This window comes from Cornus florida, unplaced genomic scaffold, assembly GCF_030987335.1.
Source record: "Cornus florida cultivar Cherokee Brave unplaced genomic scaffold, ASM3098733v1 CherokeeBrave_3.0.0_Hap2_Chr03, whole genome shotgun sequence".
Classification (NCBI taxonomy): domain Eukaryota; kingdom Viridiplantae; phylum Streptophyta; class Magnoliopsida; order Cornales; family Cornaceae; genus Cornus; species Cornus florida.
Genome location: NW_026775573.1, coordinates 11,121,057 through 11,141,841, shown reverse-complemented (window position 1 = coordinate 11,141,841; position 20,785 = coordinate 11,121,057). Strand labels below are relative to the sequence as shown.

At 33.2% G+C, this 20,785-nt stretch overlaps 1 protein-coding gene across 1 annotated transcript; it reads left to right on the top strand.

Annotated features, from left to right (window-relative positions):
- The first annotated feature begins 6,713 nt into the window (after positions 1–6,713).
- On the top strand, positions 6,714–14,377 carry LOC132301098 (disease resistance protein RUN1-like). The gene is made up of 6 exons (XM_059798380.1): positions 6,714–6,870; positions 11,001–11,385; positions 12,544–12,985; positions 13,124–13,633; positions 13,731–14,117; positions 14,225–14,377. The coding sequence occupies exons 1-6, from the start codon at positions 6,714–6,716 to the stop codon at positions 14,375–14,377; spliced, it is 2,034 nt and encodes a 677-aa protein (XP_059654363.1).
- Positions 14,378–20,785: the final 6,408 nt, after the last annotated feature.

Here is a 20,785-nt window from a genome sequence, read left to right as displayed (position 1 = left end):
GTCCTAAGAGCTTTAGGATAGAACCAAAAATCATTTATATTATTATAACAATAGTGCATATTATTTCCTACGAGGAAAATATTATGGAACAACTAGAAGAGTTCTTTGTTCAGTTGAAGTGCTGAGTTATTTGTTCCAGTTGAAAAGTCAAATGTGCAAGCTTATAAGTCCTTGAATGGATTAAAGCTACTACCGAGACAATGACATAAATGTGATGCGTAAGTCATTTTACGCCTTAAAATATAAATGATATACTGATTGGCATATTTGATATGAAAGATTTAACATCTGATAATATAGTATATTCTCAATAGAGTGAGATTGAGATAATACTAGTTATGTTAACAAAAGCCTAGCTAACTTTTGTAGATGTAAATCTCAAATATAAATACTAGCCAAAGTATATCATTGGTTGAGATTGCAAAGCATCTTAATAACTGTGTTTAATTGCACATTTTCAATCCAGGATCGGATCACTTAAAAACAATAAATTGGGTAGTTGAGATACACCCTAAATCCAATATTGCATAGATCGAGGTATCTAACTAAATTGGAGGTGTAACAGTGATGCAATCTGGATATGGGATATTAAAGACTTCAAATCCAATAGTGGATATGTCTTTTATATTAAAGGTATAGTTCTATGTTCTTAATATAACTCAAAGTTAGAAACTTTGAATAAATCAAATAGGGAAGTCAATAGATTTCACCTAGAGGACAATTCAAAGTAAATCTACACCTGTGCCACTAAAGAAAATGATATTGCTAACAATAAGCAATTTTAGGGCACAAAGTATACAGTTGCTCTCACCTGGAGAAATCTCTGCAGAGTGTAATATTTCTAAACGCAACCTTGTGGCCACATATAAAATTGAAGGTTGTACTAGAGAGCAATTGTACAGTTCATCGAGGGGAATGGGGTTTAAAGCCAAAAGTTAACGAGTCACCTTAATGGAAACCCAACCTAGCTGACTGGAGATCCCAAGATCTAGGTTCCAAGGGACAACAGAAATTCTGAGTGACTCACCAAAAGCACTGGGAAGATATAAATCTTCTACCCATTTCTATGATGAGACAGTGCTACATACAGCGATGATCAGGATAAGCTACGCTTTTAATGACTCTTATACCTTGAAAATTCAAGTGGGGTTTGGTAGGATACTCTTAATAAGAAGTTACCTATATGAGTGTGAAGTGGGGCCGCTTCTATGAGAACTATAAAGGGTAAGTTTTCTAGAGCACTCATTGAATACCAGGACTTGTTCAGGGCCAAAATGAACACAACAATGAGAACCAACTTTGTGAGGAAAGCTACTGTGTGTTTGTTATTGTCTTGGTTTACACAAACGGCTGAACAGTTCAAGACATCGCGTTCACTGGTTAGCCAGTAAATCTGATAGCAATACACTAGGGAAGGTTCAAAGCCAAAAGCCACCTATCCTTATGCAGTAACTTTTCGATTATACTCTCTCTAGTGTCTGCATAATCATCTTTTGCATTTTACGCAAATTTCCATTCATGTGGGGGATTGTTGGAAACGGGGGCATTAAAAACATAAACTTTGGATGAGATTTGAAATAGATTCCGCTAATAATTTTTTACGGATCTCTAGACAAGCGCGTTTCTCTCTGCAAGGAGATGAACGTGGTATATTTACTTTCTGAAATCCATTTCCGGATGAATGAGAAATTAGCTCCAAAGTGTGGTGTTTTGATAAGCCTAAATGGGTATGCAAAATGTGGGAAGTGTTTGTCCCACATGGAAAAAATGTTGAAACAAATTGAAATTTAAATAAGCTGAGTTTAGGATTTGGGCTTGGGCTTGGGCCTAATTGTAAAGTCCAGATTATTCTTTTTTTTTTGGAATTTTGGATTGGGCCTAATTTTGGGCTGGGCTTATTTAAATGGGTTTCACAAATGAGTAGGGTTTTTGGGTGGTTGGTTTTTTGAATTAAAAAAACTACTTTTTAGTTTTTCTAAAAGGTTACACCTTTTAAATTAAAAAACCATATTTTAGTTTTTTCTAAAGGGTTACACCTTTTAAATTAAAAAACCACTTTTAGTTTTTTCCAAAGGGTTACACCTTTTTCCGAACCATCATAACCCATAGTTGCACCCACTCGAAAAGGCACATTGTAACCTATTGGAATGGATGTGTCTATTGGTGAACAGACACCATGTGAACCATTGCAACCTATTGGAATAGATGTGTCTATTGGTGAACAGACACCATGTGAACCATTGCAACCTATTGGAATGGATGTGTCTAATGGTGAATAGACACAATGTGAACCATTGCAACCTATTGCAATGGTTGTGTCCAATGATGAAAAGACGCACCCCATCCGAAAAGGCATTTCTATTTCTATAAATACCCCCCTTTGGATCATTTGCAAGTCATTCATTTTCATTTTCTTCTATCTCCCTCTCTAGACTGGAACCCAACCCAAGAGGGTTCAAACCATAGGTTAAGTGGTTCGAGCCACTTCGACCCTAATCCAATTTCATCGAGCCATATTAAGATTGGTCCGAACCATTTGGTTCGGATTACACCCAATTCAGCATTTATATAGTATATAGATGCATTTTTGAGTCAGAGAGAGTATTACATGGAGGAGGTTCGCCGTATCCACGAGTTTGTAGTGCTGCTACTGGTGGATGTAGACCGTTGTATCCTGGGAGATAGACGCCACTGAGTCCGTTAGCACCATAGCGGGGCGAATTTGTCTTAAGGACATAGTATCCAATACTAGCCTCGGTCCAGGTTCATTCCTTGCATATTATTATTATTTTATTGCTTTATTTTGCATATTTAATTAAATATAGAGTTGCATATTTAATTAATGATTTATTAGCATATTGTTAATTATCTTATGACATATTAGTATAAGGGTTGTTATATCTTAAAAGTCACATTAAGCATATATTTTTCCAACAATATGTATACAATATCCCGGTAAATGAACACTTTATTTCTTTTAAAACTCTTCATTTTTCTATTATAAAAAAAAAGGTTAATTGTTTCGACACTTATTTGGAAATAATTTGCATTATGTCCTTTATCTTTGTTTGCAAGTATCTTTGATTGGAAGCATATAATTTTGTGATTTAATCAAATTGATAAGATCACTACAAATTTTTATGATTCAATAATGGAAGTAATTGTAAAAAATGAAGTAATTATCAGAGTTCTAACCATGTATTTCAATTTGCATACAAGTCTTTCCAAAGAGAATTTTTTTTCTTCACAAAGATGATAAGAGATAGAGATGGATTCATACACACATTTTATTATGTTAAGAAGATAGTTTATCGTGAAAGAGAACAAAAATAAATTCTCACCGAACATTTATTTCAATTTAGGAACAACTATTTATACAGAAAAAATATAATATTAAAAATATACGTTAATAATGATGATATCTTTTCATAACAGTCATGACAACTCTTTGAATTCTCACCGAACATGTATTTCAATTTAGAAACAACTATTTATACAGTCATGGCAACTCTTTGAGATCACTCTTCAAAAAACATTATGTTAAAATAACTTCTTATATATTATATATTCTCTACCAAACACAATTAATCAATTAATAATATCAATGAACATTTATTTTACATTACATTTAATAAAACATAATATAGATTACATTAAAAAAAGTCTTGATCTATCCATTTTGTTTAAGAACATGGAGAATATTCCTCTGATGGATCCTCCTTTTCACTATCGTCAGAACTTATGTGGATGACACTATTGTGCGATGTCTCGATTGCTTCTACTAACTCAGTCAACCTTTGTATTTCTTGTAAAAGAATTTTGAAACCAATATCAATTTTATGATTCAACTCGGACAAAATCCTTTCCCATATATAAAATGGTGGTGAAGTAGAGCTACATGCTATAGGATTGTCCCAAAGTAGTGGTCTTTTTTCGAACGGTACTTCTTTTGGTGTCATCTGTACTTTCTTACCATTTTTTTGAGATGCCATCTACAGTGTCAAATATTAATTTGTTAGAAACTCACAATTAAAATTATAAAAAGAAATACTGAGAGACATAAAAAGTTTTTAGAGGTGAGAATAATTGGAACCTAAATATTAAATTTATTTAAGAAGTATAGTGCACTTACAATGTTGGAGAAAAAGTTTTTGCAGAGAAAAACACAACATGAAAGAGTTTTTTTTTCTTGAGATCATATAACACGACAAAGTTTTTGAAACATAACTCTTCACAATAGGCGTCTTAACTGTTGATGTCTTTTACAAATTACGTTGAAGAAAGTTAATTTTTTTTCTAAAAGGTATATAATTAATGTTTATTTTTTAATAAAAAAAATCCAGAATATAGAGTTTAACACTGATTTAAATTAAAATTTAAAAATTGTTTAAAACAAGAACTCGTTGGGAAAAAAGAAGAAAGAAAGAAAACAAAAACAGTGTGCAAAAACTAAAAAAAGGAAACGACTCTTTGGGAAAAAAGAAGGAGAAAAAAAAAAAAAAGACAGTATAAACTTTTTGTAAAATAAAGAATTTATTTTGAAATGTATATAAAAAATAAAAATTGAATACACTTTAACATATAAAATATAAAAACTCCTCATGTACTAATTATGTATTGCCATCTATAGTGTCAAACATTAATTTGTTAGAAACTCACAATTAAAACTATAAAAAGAAATACTGAGAGACATAAAAAGTTTTTAGAGGAGAGAATAATTGGAACCTAAATATTAAAATTATTTAAGAAGTATAGTGCACTTACAATGTTGGAGAAAAAGTTTTTGCAGAGAAGAACAAAACATGAAAGAGTTTTTTTTTTATAAAATATAATAATTCCTTATGTAATAATTATGTATGAAACAATATAAATATATATATATATATATATATATATATATATATATATATATATATATATGATTAGATAGAAAGAAAATATATATAAATTGTTCTTTAATTCAAATTTAAACATACCTTTAAAATTTTTTTTTTAAGGGTTTTGAGTTATAATCTGATGTACATGAACCAAAAGAATGAGAAAATCATGAATAATTCTGAATTATGGTCAACAAACTTCACATAATTAGGAAACATATTAGGAAAATAAAATTCAAACATTGTATCCTCAAAAACAAATATATAAATAACACAAAATACAAATTGAAACATACCTTAAGCCAAAATAGGCCTTGAGTTATGCGCTTCAGCCAAATACTGACTTTTGAAGTAGAGTTAGATAGTAAATATTGAAAGAAGAGATGGGTAGAAGAAGCAAGAGGGGTAGAAGAAGCGAGAAAGGTAGAATGAGAGAGGCAAGATCCAATTCGCCGATTATATATAAGGTTCTTCAGAAACCAACAACCGAGTAGACATGAAAGAAGAAGACGTGTCGGTTTGATTGATATTATTTCGAAACAATGAAAAAAAAAAAGGAATTTTTTAAATTTTTTTTTCAAAGAAGAAGGGGATCAAAAAAAAAAAAAAAAAAATGCCGAGTAAACATGAAAGAAGAAGAAGTGTCGGTAACATGGCAGTGTTGATAGTATTGGCATTGGTGAAAACATTGTGTTACTGGAAGCAACAACTGTTACAGGTGGAGACTATGGGGGAAGGTGATTGTGGCGGCAATTGCAACAAAAGAATATTGGTGGCAGCACAATGGTTATGTGGTGGCCAGGATGGTGGTGAGTGAATCAATGTGAAAAGGATGAATCAAAATGTAGTTTAGACAAGATGCAAACTATAAGATTTGTAATTTGCTCTCAAAATCCATTGAACATTAACTTTGCATGAAATATTATTCCTCTAAAAATGAATTTCCAGCCCAGGAACCACTTTGTTGGGTAACTTACGCATCACATATAAAATGCACTTCAATGTACGACAAACGTCAGTGACAGCATCATGACAGTACTATTAGTGCAACAAATTTCACGAAGCTAACCACTAACCATGAATGCACACCTTTCTAGGGTCAAAAATGTGCCGAATAGAAACAGTTGAAGAATTCAAGGAATACAAAACATAACATTTTAAAATTCATTTAGTCACAGGAAAAATAAATAAAAAATAAAAAATTAATAGGGTTGAGCAGCTGTCGGCAAGTGATTATTTAGATAGAAAGATAAAATATATAAATTGTTCTTTAATTCAAATTTAAACATACCTTTAAAAAAAAAAAATTAAGGGTTTTGAGTTGTAATCTAATGTACAGGAACCAAAAGAATGAGAACATCATGAATAATTCTGAATTATGGTCAACAAACTTCACATAATTAAGAAACATAATAGGAAAATAAAATTCAAACATTGTATCCTCAAAATCAAAAATATAAATAACACAAAATACAGATTGAAACATACCTTAAGCCAAAATAGGCCTTGAGTTATGCACTTCAACCAAATACTGACTTTTGAAGTAGAGTTAGATAGTAAATGTTGAAAGAAGAGATGGGTAAAAGAAGCAAGAGGGGTAGAAGAAGCAAGAAAGGTAGAATGAGAGAGGCAAGATCCAATCCGTCGATTATATATAAGGTTCTTCAGAAACCAACAACCGAGAAGACATGAAAGAAGAAGACGTGTTGGTTTGATTGATATTGTTTCGAAACAATGGAAAAAAAAAAGGAATTTTTTTATTTTTTTTTTCAAAGAAGAAGGGGATGAAAAAAAAAAATGCCGAGTAAACATGAAAGAAGAAGACGTGTCAGTAACATGGCAGTGTTGATAGTATTGGCATTGGTGAAAACATTGTGTTACTGGAAGCAACAACTGTTACAGGTGGAGACTATGGGGGAAGGTGATTGTGGCGGCAATTGCAACAAAAGAATATTGGTGGCAGCACAATGGTTATGTGGTGGCCAGGATGGTGGTGAGTGAATCAATGTGAAAAGGATGAATCAAAATGTAGTTTAGATAAGATGCAAACTATAAGATTTATAATTTGCTCTCAAAATCCATTGAACATTAACTTTGCATGAAATATTATTCCTCTAAAAATGAATTTCCAGCCCAGGAACCACTTTTTTGGGTAACTTACGCATCACATATAAAATGCACTTCAATGTACGACAAACGTCAGTGACAGCATCATGACAGTACTATTAGTGCAACAAATTTCACAAAGCTAACCACTAACCATGAATGCACACCTTTCTAGTGTCAAAAATGTGCCCAACAGAAACAGTTGAAGAATTCAAGGAATACAAAACATAACGTTTTAAAATTCATTTAGTCACAGGAAAAATAAATAAAAAATAAAAAATTAGTAGGGTTGAGCAACTGTCGGCAAGTGATTATTTAGATAGAAAGATAAAATATATAAATTGTTCTTTAATTCAAATTTAAACATACCTTTAAAAAAAAAAAATTTAAAGGATTTTGAGTTGTAATCTGATGTACATGAACCAAAAGAATGAGAACATCATGAATAATTCTGAATTATGGTCAACAAACTTCACATAATTAAGAAACATAATAGGAAAATAAAATTCAAACATTGTATCCTCAAAAACAAAAATATAAATAACACAAAATACAGATTGAAACATACCTTAAGCCAAAATAGGCCTTGAGCTATGCGCTTCAACCAAATACTGACTTTTGAAGTAGAGTTAGATAGTAAATGTTGAAAGAAGAGATGGGTAGAAGAAGCAAGAGGGGTAGAAGAAGCGAGAAAGGTAGAATGAGAGAGGCAAGATCCAATCCGCTGATTATATATAAGGTTCTTCAGAAACCAACAACGGAGTAGACATGAAAGAAGAAGACGTGTCGGTTTGATTGATATTGTTTCGAAACAATGGAAAAAAAAAAGGAATTTTTTAAATTTTTTTTCAAAGAAGAAGGGGATCAAAAAAAAAAAAAAAATGCCGAGTAAACATGAAAGAAGAAGACGTGTTAGTAACATGGCAGTGTTGATAGTATTGGCATTGGTGAAAACATTGTGTTACTAGAAGCAACAACCGTTACAGGTGAAGACTATGGGGGAAGGTGCTTGTGGCGGCAATTGCAACAAAAGAATATTGGTGGCAGCACAATGGTTATGTGGTGGCCAGGATGGTGGTGAGTGAATCAATGGGAAAAGGATGAATCAAAATGTAGTTTAGACAAGATGCAAACTATAAGATTTGTAATTTGCTCTCAAAATCCATTGAACATTAACTTTGCATGAAATATTATTCCTCTAAAAATGAATTTCCAGCCCAGGAACCACTTTGTTGGGTAACTTACGCATCACATATAAAATGCACTTCAATGTACGACAAACGTTAGTGACAGCATCATGACAGTACTATTAGTGCAACAAATTTCACAAAGCTAACCACTAACCATGAATGCACACCTTTCTAGTGTCAAAAATGTGCCCAACAGAAACAATTGAAGAATTCAAGGAATACAAAACATAACGTTTTAAAATTCATTTAGTCACAGGAAAAATAAATAAAAAATAAAAAATTAGTAGGGTTGAGCAACTGTCAGCAAGTGATTATTTAGATAGAAAGATAAAATATATAAATTGTTCTTTAATTCAAATTTAAATTTTTTTTTTTAAGGGTTTTGAGTTGTAATCTGATGTATATGTACCAAAAGAATGAGAACATCATGAATAATTCTACATTATGGTTAACAAACTTCACATAATTAAGAAACATAATAGGAAAATAAAATTCAAACATTGTATCCTCAAAAACAAAAATATAAATAACACAAAATACAGATTGAAACATACCTTAAGCCAAAATAGGCCTTGAGTTATGCGCTTCAACCAAATACTGACTTTTGAAGTAGAGTTAGATAGTAAATGTTGAAAGAAGAGATGGGTAGAAGAAGCGAGAAAGGTAAAATGAGAGAGGCAAGATCCAATACGCCGATTATATATAAGGTTCTTCAGAAATCAACAACTGAGTAGACATGAAAGAAGAAGACGTGTCGATTTAATTGATATTGTTTCGAAACAATGGAAAAAAAAAGGAATTTTTTTAAATTTTTTTTCAAAGAAGAAGGGGATCAAAAAAAAAAAAAAAAAAAAAAAATCTGCCGAGTAAACATGAAAGAAGAAGACGTGTCGGTTTGAACAATTGAAAAAAAGGAATATTTATTATTATTATTTTTTTAAAGGAGGGGAACATAAAGAAAAACTGTTTTCTTTTTAAAAATTTCTTAAAATAAAACTGACATTGTCTTAAGCAACGTATGTACGGAGGAAACTGTGAAAACCGAAAACAACATATACGTTTTTTAAAATGGAAACAACGCTTATAAAATATTGAAATCAAGTATATATTATTATTATTACCAAAAAGTGTAAAGGAAAACTATTTTGTTTTTTTAAAATTCTAAATTTAAAACTGATGGTCTAAAATAAATATATTTATCTTTAATATATATTTTTTCTAAATAATTGTATTACCATTTACAATTTTTTTAAGAGCACAAACTTCTTCGCAACCAGCAAATGAGTACATCGTCTTTCCAAACGGCACATTGTTGGGTACAAGTTGCAACAATTAGGAACATTCTTTTTTAATTTAAAATTAAATAATTAGTAAATGATAAGTATTTTACCAAAAAAAAAAAAATCACGATTATCCATTAGAAGATAACTTTTAAAGATTTATTAGTTTTGAGTCAAGGAAAGTGGAAACAAATAATACAACCGGAGTGGAGAGACAAGTTATAAAAAGAAGAGGTCAATTAAATATTGAAAGAGTATTTTGAGTAAGAGTCTAACTCTTTGAATAAATCTTACATGAGTTACACGAATAAATATCAGTATTCAAGTAATATAAAGTCCAAGAAGAATTTTTGTTAATTAAGAAGTCTTGGAAAATAGAGATAGACTCGATGTCTACTTTACTTGTAGTATGTAATGAGAAAAAGTGTGTAACCAAAAACTATGTATACGACGTTTATAAAATATTGAAAAAAGTGTATATAAAAATTTAAAATAAAATAGAGACAACACTTTAAAAATTAAAATAGAAAGTGTGAAAATAGAAACGAACGCTTTAAAAATTAAAAATAAAAAGTGTGAAAATCGATACTTATAAAATATTGAAAAAAGTGTATATAAAAATTAAAAATAGAATACACTTTTATAGGGTAAATAGATATATATATATATATATATGTTGGTCACTTTGTTTACTCAATTTTGACCATGAAGTAAAATACTATTGCCTGTATATGTTTCTTTCCTTTTCCTCCCTTTCTTTTTCTATCCTCTTTAATTATCTCTCTCTCTCATCTCTCTCTTCTTCAATCAGCAAAACAAACTCAAATCTTTCTGTGAATTGATCAATCATCTAATATAGGTAACATTCTTGTATCTTTGAAAGATTCATTGCTCAGAGTCACAACTTTGTTAACTACATCAATCTTTAATATCTATATGTTAGTTAATTAGTCTTTTAGCTTTTTATTTTGGTTTATATGATTTGAAAGATCTAAGTACCAGAAACACCAATAAGATTTCTTTCTATTATTTATTTATTTATTTATTATACATAGGATTGATTGTTCAAAATCATAAATAAGTTGAACTTATATAATTATGTTTCTTGTTTTGGATGTAGCAGATGTTGACCTCAAATGATTGAGATAAAATTTTGTTGGATTATTGAGTTTAGCTACAATATTTGTTAGGTGTTTTCCATTTAACCCTTGCCTTAGGTATAATTTATTAAACTGCTTTTTTTTTTTTTGGGTAGCTTTTTGCTTATATAGGAAATATATAGGATTTAATAAATTTGCTTATTTCAGATTTTCAGTATATAATATTGTTTATTTATTTATTTATTAACATCTTATATATACAAATTTTGGTTGTATTGTGGTTACATAGATTGTGTATTGATCTCCTTGTTCTTTGTTCAATGGCTTTTATGGGATCTCAAGAAGCCTCCTCAACTCGGAGTTATTATCATGTTTTCTTAAGTTTCCGAGGTAAAGACACTCGGACAACCTTTTCCGATTACCTACATACAGCTCTACTAAATGTAGGAATACGCACATTTAGGGATGACGATGAACTTGAGAGAGGAGATCATATTGCCTCAAAACTGATAAAGACAATCGATGAATCAAGGATTTCAATAATTGTCTTTTCAAAAGACTATGCATCTTCAACATGGTGCCTTAATGAACTTCTAAGGATACTTGAACGCAGGAGTGTAGGTCATCTGATTGTACCTGTGTTCTACCATGTGGATCCATCTGATCTAAGGTGGCTAAAGGGAAGTTTTGGAGATGCATTTGCAAAACACGAAGAGAGATTGAAGTCGAAGTCCGATGAAGAAAAAGAGGAGGGAATGGTCAAGATAAGAAGCTGGAGGAAAGCTTTGGAAGAAGTTGCAGGTTTGTCAGCGCATGTGTTAGGAAAAGATGAGTAAGCTCCTGCCTCCTTTCTTTGACATCATTTGGTTCAAGTACTCAATTCATTAGCTGCATGTCTTTAGATACTTATATTACTGTCCCTCCAATTTATTTATACGTTATAATATTTAAAACTGGATGCAAGTTTCAATTGTCCCAAAACTTTACTAACGTTTAGAAAATATATTTAACAATTTTAGAGTTTATAATTTTGTTACAAATTATATTTTAACCACGTGAAAGTTTGTAGGTTTCTTTTTTCCAAGACTATCTCCTCTCAATCCTCTACAACTATAATTTTTGTGTTATCCTAATTACTTATATTAAACTTTGAAAAAAAAATACTTATACTAACCTATTTATGGGAATATGAAGAATAGAGCACTCCATTGTATATACAATAACACCATTTACATACCATCATATGATAAATTGGCTCTGTAAAAGTAGTCATAAATTGAACTTTATTGCAAGCTTGAGCCTGGTAAAGTTAAGCCCAATAGCCTAATTTTCCTTCCACAACTTCTTGCGCCTGATTTGGGCAAATATTATTATTATTATTATTATTTTATTTATTTATTTATTTAATTTTTTTTTAAGCGGTTTATTGAATAGTCATTAACCTCAAAACATTAAGCTTGGTTTAGGTGAAGAAAGGGCCAATCCCTAATAATTTTTAAGAGACCAATGCAAAAAAATATATGCTGTGACTTGAGCAAAGACAAAAAAAAAAAAATACTGTTTAGGAAAAATGGCATCAATAACTTCAACTTGGTTGTTTTAAATGAATAAAAGCACTTAAAAAAAAAAAAGAGTCCGAAAATAGATGAAGCTTTAAGAATGAAGCATGGCCAGGATTGTGATCCATAAGAAACCCTTATTATGAAATTGCTTTCTCAAGTTGGATTTGAAATTTTTGCGAACAATATTGCAATTTGCAACAATTTTCTTTGTTTAGTGCATTTTTAACAAATTATTGATTGTGTAATTATATTAATTCAAAATTGTCATAAATATTCAACATTTTCCATGAAAATATATATATTTGTGTGGTAGTGACCACACTGAAAGCATGAAATTATTATTATGTTTGCATTCTCATTAAATTTTTTGATTTGTTTCAACTTAATTATGACATGTTTCCTTTTTCTATTTCCATCGCAATTTGCAGGAATGAGTCAGATTTTATTCAACAAAAAATCATTAAAGATATTGGAAACAAATTGGGTTGTCGCACAGTTTTAAGTGTTTGCCGGTATCCAGTTGGATTGGACTCTCGTATAAAAAGCATTAATTTGTGGTTACAAGATGGATCAAGTAAAGTTAGCATAATGGCAATTTATGGAATTGGTGGCATTGGCAAGACAACCATTGCCAAAACTGTGTATAACAAAAACTTCGACAATTTTGAAGGGAGCAGTTTTCTTGCAGATATAAGAGAAACATCAAAACAGCAAAATGGTTTGGTCTATTTACATAGACAACTTCTTTCAAATATTTTGAAGGGAAGAGAAGTAAAAATTAGCAATGTTCATGAAGGAAACAAAATGATCGAAGAAGCGCTTACCTCAAAAAGAGTTTTACTTGTTCTCGATGATGTGGATCAATCAGAAGTAGTGCTCACAATGCGATATTGGATTAAGCAGGGAAGCAAAATTATCATAACAAGTAGAAATGAGCAATTATTGGATGCATGTGAATTGTATAAGATTCACAGAGTTATGAAATTAAATGATGATGAATCACTGTAGCTCTTCAGTTGGCATGTGTTTGGACAATATCATCCCAGTGAAGCTTATAAGGAGCACTCTAAAAGGGTTGTGAAGTATTGTGAGGGGCTTCCTTTAGATCTTGAGGTTTTGGGTTCTTCTCTTTCTAAAAGAGATGCAGATATTTGGGAAGATGTAATAAATAAATTGGAAGCAGTTCCTAATAGTCAAATCATAGAAAAGCTCAAAATTAGTTTTGATTTGTTAGAAGACGACTGCGACCGAAAAATATTCCTCAACATTGCTTGTTTTTTTGTCGGAAAGGATAAAGATTTAGTAATTAAAGTTCTGGATGCTTGTGAACTCCACCCAATAGTTGGAATCGACAACCTCATTAAAAGATGTCTATTAACTGTCGACGATGCTTGGTCCAAAAAGCTGAGAATGCATCGTCTTCTACAAGAAATGGGAAGAAAAATAGTACGCCTGCCAGAATCACCAACGGATCCATGGAAAGGCAGCAGGCTGTGGCATCATAAAGATGCCTTGAATGTATTGAGAAAAAAAAATTGTAAGAACTATGCTTTGCAAGTCTATTTTGCATGTTTTTGTTGCATGGTGTGCTTACTTTGTGAGTCCTCTTTACCAGGGAACAGAGGTCATTGAAGGTCTCACCCTCAACTTGCATCGAAGCATTTCGTCAGAGCAGAGTGGCCAAGGCTTCTCTACATCGGAGCGGCGTCGACTAAGCATTTTCTCTTGGATCCCGGGAACTTCTGCCTCGACAGAGTCATCTTCCACATCAAATGAAGTAGACTTACACACTGATGCATTTTCAAGCATGCACAATCTTAGACTGCTCCAGCTCAATAATGTAAGGCTCACTGGAAATTACGAACAATTTCCTAAGGAGTTGAGATGGTTGTGTTGGTGTTGGTTCCCTTTGAAAATTATACCAAGTGAGTTTTATTTGGAGAGCTTAGTTGTTCTTGAGATGAAATGTAGTAGCTTAAAACAAGTTTGGAAGGGAAAAAAGGTATTATATTAAGTTCTCTTTTAGTAATTTTTTTTTTCTTTTGTCTTTCTTTGGCAATTCATATAAATATTCATATAAATTAGCTAATTTCTTCCTTTTTATGACAGTCGCTCAAATCATTGAAAATCCTTAATTTTAGCCATTCCCATGATCTTATAGAGACGCCTGACTTCTCAAATGTTCCTAATCTTGAGAGCTTGATTCTTGAAGATTGCATAACTTTGATAAAGGCTCATGAATCCATTGGGGAATTAAAATAACTTGTTCTGTTAAATCTAAAAGACTGCAAGAATCTTAGGAATCTTCCCACAAAAATTGGTCAGCTAAAATTGTTTGAGAATTTCATTCTCGTTGGTTGCTCAAAGCTTGTCGAGTTGCCCAAAGAGATGGGCAAGATAGAATCGTTAAAGGATTTTAGTGCAGATGGTACTGGAATAAATCAAGTACCCTCTACCAGCAGTGACATAATCTCTTGGGGTTTTAGACTAATAAAATCTCCGGAATCGATCAGTTCTTCATTGGATTGCTTTCCACCCTCATCAGTGAGGTTGAGTCTTGCAAACAACAATCTGTTAGATGGTGCCATTCCAAGGGATCTTGGTAGGATATCCCCATTGCAGCACTTGAATCTAAGGGGAAATCCAATCTGTAGCCTTCCAGAGAGCATCAAGTGTCTCACCATGCTCCAGATTCTTAATTTAGAGGAATGCACAAAACTCCAATTGCTTCCAGAGCTACCAATGAGTTTACAAAGGTTGGAGTCAAACCAATGCAGGTCACTGGAAATAATAACAAATCTACCCAATTTGTTGAGTTCACTGGAGTCAGTAATCTAATTTTGTCTGTTACGAAAATAAAGATCAAATAGGGGTTTATGAGAACAAGAGAAAAATAACGATAGGAAAAAAATAAAATCGCGTACACACAACTAGACAAGGATTTACGTGGTTCGGCTGTGCCTACATCCATGGGGAGAAGACAGAACAATATTTCACTATGGAAATAAAGAGATACAATGCTAAAGTGGCTCACACCCAAAACCCAATTACACCCTGAACTCTCTCACACTCTGCTTTGCTTTTATAGAGCAAATGAACACTCAATTTTTGGGATGCTTGAACCATGGAGAAGCCAGGCTATTTATAACCAAAAGTTCACACTGTTTGTGAACTTGGAGACCACGAAAAAGTCTTGATCAGCAAGCACATAGCCGGACTGCTTGGAGACCACGCACAGCTTCCTCATCAATCGACTTAGCTGCCAAGCATTGCTAATGACATGAGTGATGTATGTTGATGATATAATAGGTGAGGTAATGCATGATGAGGTGGCAAAAATTGAGCCATAAAATCAACAAATCTCCACCTTAGCGAAAATTCAAATGAGCCACTGCATCTCTGTCAAACAAACTGCCTTCTCCACGTAGCCCCTAAGGGCAATTTCAACATTTGAGAATACCAACCAAGTCCAAGCAATGCTTGAACTTGAGAGCCGGAATGGACTTTGTCATCATATCCGCTGGATTTTCAGCTGTGCCAATTTTCTTCAAAGTAGTAATTCCTTCTGATATGACATCCCGAATAAAATGATATCTGACATCAATGTGTTTGGTTCTCTCATGATACATTTGATTTTTGGTCAAATATATCGCACTCTGACTATCACAATAAATAATAGTTAAGCTTTGTTGCAAACCCAAAACACTAACCAAACCTTTCAACCAAATGGATTCCTTCACTGCTTTAGTGGCCACCATATATTCTGTTTCTGTAGTAGAGAGAGCAACTGTAGATTACAAAGTTGCTTTCTAACTAACTGCACAACCTGAGAGAGTAAAGACGTATCCTGTCAAAGATCTTCTTCTGTTTAAATCACTAGCGTAGTCGGAGTCCACAAAACCAACAACACTGTCAAAATCATCACTGCTCTTTTGATAAACTAAGCCAATAACTATAGTACCTTTCAAATACCGAAGAATCCACTTCACGGTTAGCTAATGCTCTTTTCCTGGATTATCCATATATCTGCTAACTACACTGACTGCATGTGAATTATCAGGGCGAGTGCAAACCATTGCATACATTAAGCTACCAACTGCACTAGCATAAGGAACATACGACATATGCTCCTTCTCCTCTTTGGACTGTGGTGATAAAGCTATAGAAAGACGAAAATGAGCAGTAAGTGGTGTACTCACAGACTTAGAATTCTGCATGTTAAACCGCTCAAGCACTTTCTCAATATAACTCTTCTGTGACAAACTCAACCTGCCAGCTTGACGATCCGTCTGAATTTCCATGCCCAAAATCTTCTTCGCAGCACCGAGATCTTTCATCTCGAATTCAGTATCCAATTGAGATTTTAACTTGTTGATTTCTGACATGCCTTTTGCAGCAATAAGCATGTCATCAACATATAACAACAAGTATACAAAAGAACCATCTAAGAGCTTCTGGTAGTAGCCACAACTGTCATAACTACTTCTCAAATAGCCATGTTTAACCATAAAAGTATCGAACCTCTTGTACCACTGTCTTGGAGATTGCTTCAATCCATACAAGGATTTCTTTAACAAACAAACGTGGTCTTCCTTTCCCTGAACAATGAACCCCTCTGGCTGATGCATATAAATTTCTTCTTCAAGCTCACCATTTAGAAAAGCTGTTTTAACATCAAGTTGCTCAAGCTCTAAGTCAAATTGAGCAACCATGGTAAACAACATGCGGATAGAGGTGTGTTTCACAATTGGTGAGAAAACTTCATTGAAATCCACACCTTCTCTCTGACTATAACCTTTTGCCAATAAACGTGATTTGTACCTTGCATCTTCAACACCTGGAGTTCCTTCCTTTTTCTCGAAGACCCATTTGCAACCAACAATCTTCTAACCTTTAAGAGGTTTCACCAACTCCCATGTCTGATTCTTATAAAGAGATTCAATCTCCTCAGTCATAGCAACAGTCCACTTCACAAATTCATTTCCTGTAACAGCTTCTTGGTAGGTGAAAGGCTCCTTATCTTCAATATTTTCTGCCACAGACAAAGCATAAGCAACTAAATCTGCATAAGCATACCTCTCAGGAGGTTTAATTTGTCTTTTCTGTCTCCCTGTAGCAATACTGTACTGTTGCTCATCTGGTACTTGATCATCCTGCACCACTTCAACATCGAGCTGAACAGAAGTGTTGACTTATTTCTCTGCAACTTCAAAGTCATGCTCCACCTACTGCTTAACACCCTGAGATTCACCTGTAATAAAAAAACTCCTTTCTCGGGTGAAATAAAGCAAACTTATCAAAAGTAACATCTCTGCTGCTAATAAACTTAGGTGACTTGGGATTAAGACACCACAACCTGTATCCTTTCACCCCGGATGCATAGCTAATAAAAATATATTTCTTGGCTCTAGGCTCAAGTTTTCACTCATTAACAATAGCATAAGCAGGATATCCAAAAATTCTTAAATTAGAATAATCAGTAGGAGTACCAGACCATACCTCTTCAGGTGTGGTGCGACCGAGCGTGTGCACAAAATAATGCACAACACTTTAGGTTTAGAAATAATGTCAAGTGGGCACCATATTTTAAAATTTATAAAACCACTAAACACTTATACTATGGAGTATGAAGTGAGCAGGGATCGTCCCAAGAGATCTAAACAATTATAGGTTTTCCAGAATTGAATTATACTTTAGTGCTTCTGTGATTGCCAAAAGGGTTTTGTTTATGATTAAAACTAATTTTAAACTAAATGATTGCAATAAAGAAATAGAGTTTAAGAGATTAGAAAGAGACTTAGGGTGTAGGATTCACCACTAAGCACATTCCCTAACTCACTCACTTTCAACTAATTGGGGAAATAATACTATGTAATCTATATGTGGCTAACAAGTGCAATGAAAAGTGTAAACCATCAATTTCAAGCATGAATCAACTACCTAATGACAATTAAACTAAGTGTAGTGCAATTCACCCATTCAAAGCATGATTTATCAATCCAAGTTTCAAATTTAACACACATTAATCTAGAAGATAATGCAATTATGACAAAAAGTATGGAATTCAAACATAAGTATGGATGGTCTACTTACCTAATAATTGAATTGCAATTAAATTAATTAAACTTAAATTAAACTAATTAAACATGAATTTAAAACTAATTAGACAACAAATTAACCTAAACATGTAGTACCATCCATCAAATGGAAGCATTTTTCATCAATTTGAAACACAATTACAACTAAGCAATACCATGTATAGCCATCACAAGAATCAATTAACAAAGAATTCATGTGTAAAATTTGTTTATCAATCAACCACACCTAAGACAATATGAGATTAATACAGATAATCAATTGGAAGAATTTAATTCATAATATTCAAGACTATACACTAATTACATAAATTAATCCCCAAAAAGTATGAAAAGAGAGAGAGAATAGGTTACATGCTTAGGGTTTATCCAACCCTAAGTAGAAGAATCAGCCATTCATGGTTGATGGAGTCGAAGACAGGACAATCCCCATCATCTGCTTCATCTTCTCTGAACTTTTCTTCCAAACCCTAGCCTGTTCTTCCTTTTTCCCTTTCTTCGCGTGTTTTTCCAGAGAGAAAATACGATACTACGATACAGAAACAAAAATAATAAAATAAAACTTCTTTTTTTTTTTTTTCTCTAATAATCTTTACCTAAATAAAAACTAAAACTAACCCTAATCTAATGGCTCACTGGGCCTTAAGTAACAATCTCATTAAAGCCCAACAGTTCCCAAAATGAGCCCAAAAATTAAATAAAAACTGTAATGTTGCTAAGTCCTGGGGGATCGATCCCCCACCCTGGGGATCGATCCCCCCAGAGTTGACAAATTCCTTTAAGCCTTATTCAGCTCCATTTTTGCCCCGGGCTATTTGGTTTGCTTCTCCATCTTTGGGAACATCATCAAAGGCCCGAAATTGACCGCTTTGTGCCATTGTCTGAAAATCTTTGCTTAACTCCAAAAAGGCTTAATTGGACCGTTCTTAGCTCATTTTAACTTTATTGCCCTGAAATACACATAAACATAAATTAGGACTAAAATATAAAATTAAGATAGATGCAAAGACTGAAATACCTTAGCTTAGGTGCTGAAATGTGCAACATTTAAACACTTATCAAGGTGTTTTGCACTCAATAGCAGTCGATGGTGACCTGTTCACCAGATAGCAAGTTGTGTTGATTGCTTCAGCCCAAAATCCCTTAGACAACCCAGCATTGAAAAGCATACAATGAGCTCTTTCCAAAAGAGTTTTATTCATACGTTCTGCTACACCATTCTGTTGTGGAGTCTTTCGAACTGTATGGTGTCTGACAATGCCTTTATTTCTGCAAAAATGGTCAAACTCTCCCGTGCAAAATTCTAAACCGTTATCTGTTCTAAGCCACTTGATCTTCGTTTTGGTCTGCTTTTCAATCATGGCCTTCCATTGCTTAAACTTAAGGAACACTTCATGTTTTTACTTCAAAATATAGATCCAGACTTTCCTGGAGAAATCATCAATGAAAGTCAACTTATATCGAGAACCACCAAGAGAGGGAACTCTGGACGGACCCCAAAGATCTGAATGAATGTAATCAACAGTGCCCTTGGTCTGGTGAACAGCTGTACTGAACTTGAGTCTTTTCTGCTTGCCAAAGACACAATGCTCGCAAAAGTCCAGTTTTCCTGTCTTTTGTCCACCTAGCAAACCTCATTTGCTCAATTCTATCAAACCCCTCTCACTCATATGCCCTAAACGCATATGCCACATATGGGTAGTTTCTGAATCTTGATCAATTGAAGAAGATACTGAAGCAGCGCCTGTCACAGTACTGCCCGGCAAAAAATAGAGGCATTTTCTCTGTTTTCCCTTAAACATAGTCAGAGCACCTTTACAAACTCTCAAAACTCCACCTTCAGCTGAAAACTTATAACCATTAGAGTCAAGAGTACCAAGAGAAATTAAATTCTTTTTCAAATTTGGAGCATGCCGAACATCAGTTAAAGTTCTAACAATACCATTATGCATCTTAATTTGGATTGTGCCTATGCCAACAGTCTTATAGGGATTGTCATTCCCCATTAAGACAGTACCACCATCAACAAAACGGTAAGTAGAAAACCAGTCCCTATTGGGACACATATGATAGGAACAACCAGAATCAAGAACCCATTCACTACTAGAGTAACAATCAGTGACAGAAACTGAAAGAACGTTTTTGACATCCGAGGAAATTTCCTCAGCAACCCTAGCAATATTAGAAGAATTACTAATGGATTTATCCTTAAACTCCTTTTTATCCTTTTTATCTTTCTTCTGATTTTTCAATTTTGGACAATTCCACTTAATGTGCCCCTTTTGATGACAGTAATAACATTCAATATCTTTATGAGACCTAGATTTAGATCTCGATTTGTCCCTACTACCGTAGCCCTTTTTCTCACTTCTTCCCCTCACAACCAGACCATCGGCCTGTTCATCTCCATTATTTCCAGACACATTTTTTTCTTTACTTTTGAGAGTTCAGTGAGGATTTAACATCCTCCATACTAATGGTGTCTTTTCTATAGAGCAATGTGGTAACAAAATGCTCATAGGAAAGAGGCAAAGAACACAACAAAAAAAAGGCTTGATCTTCTTCATCAATTTTA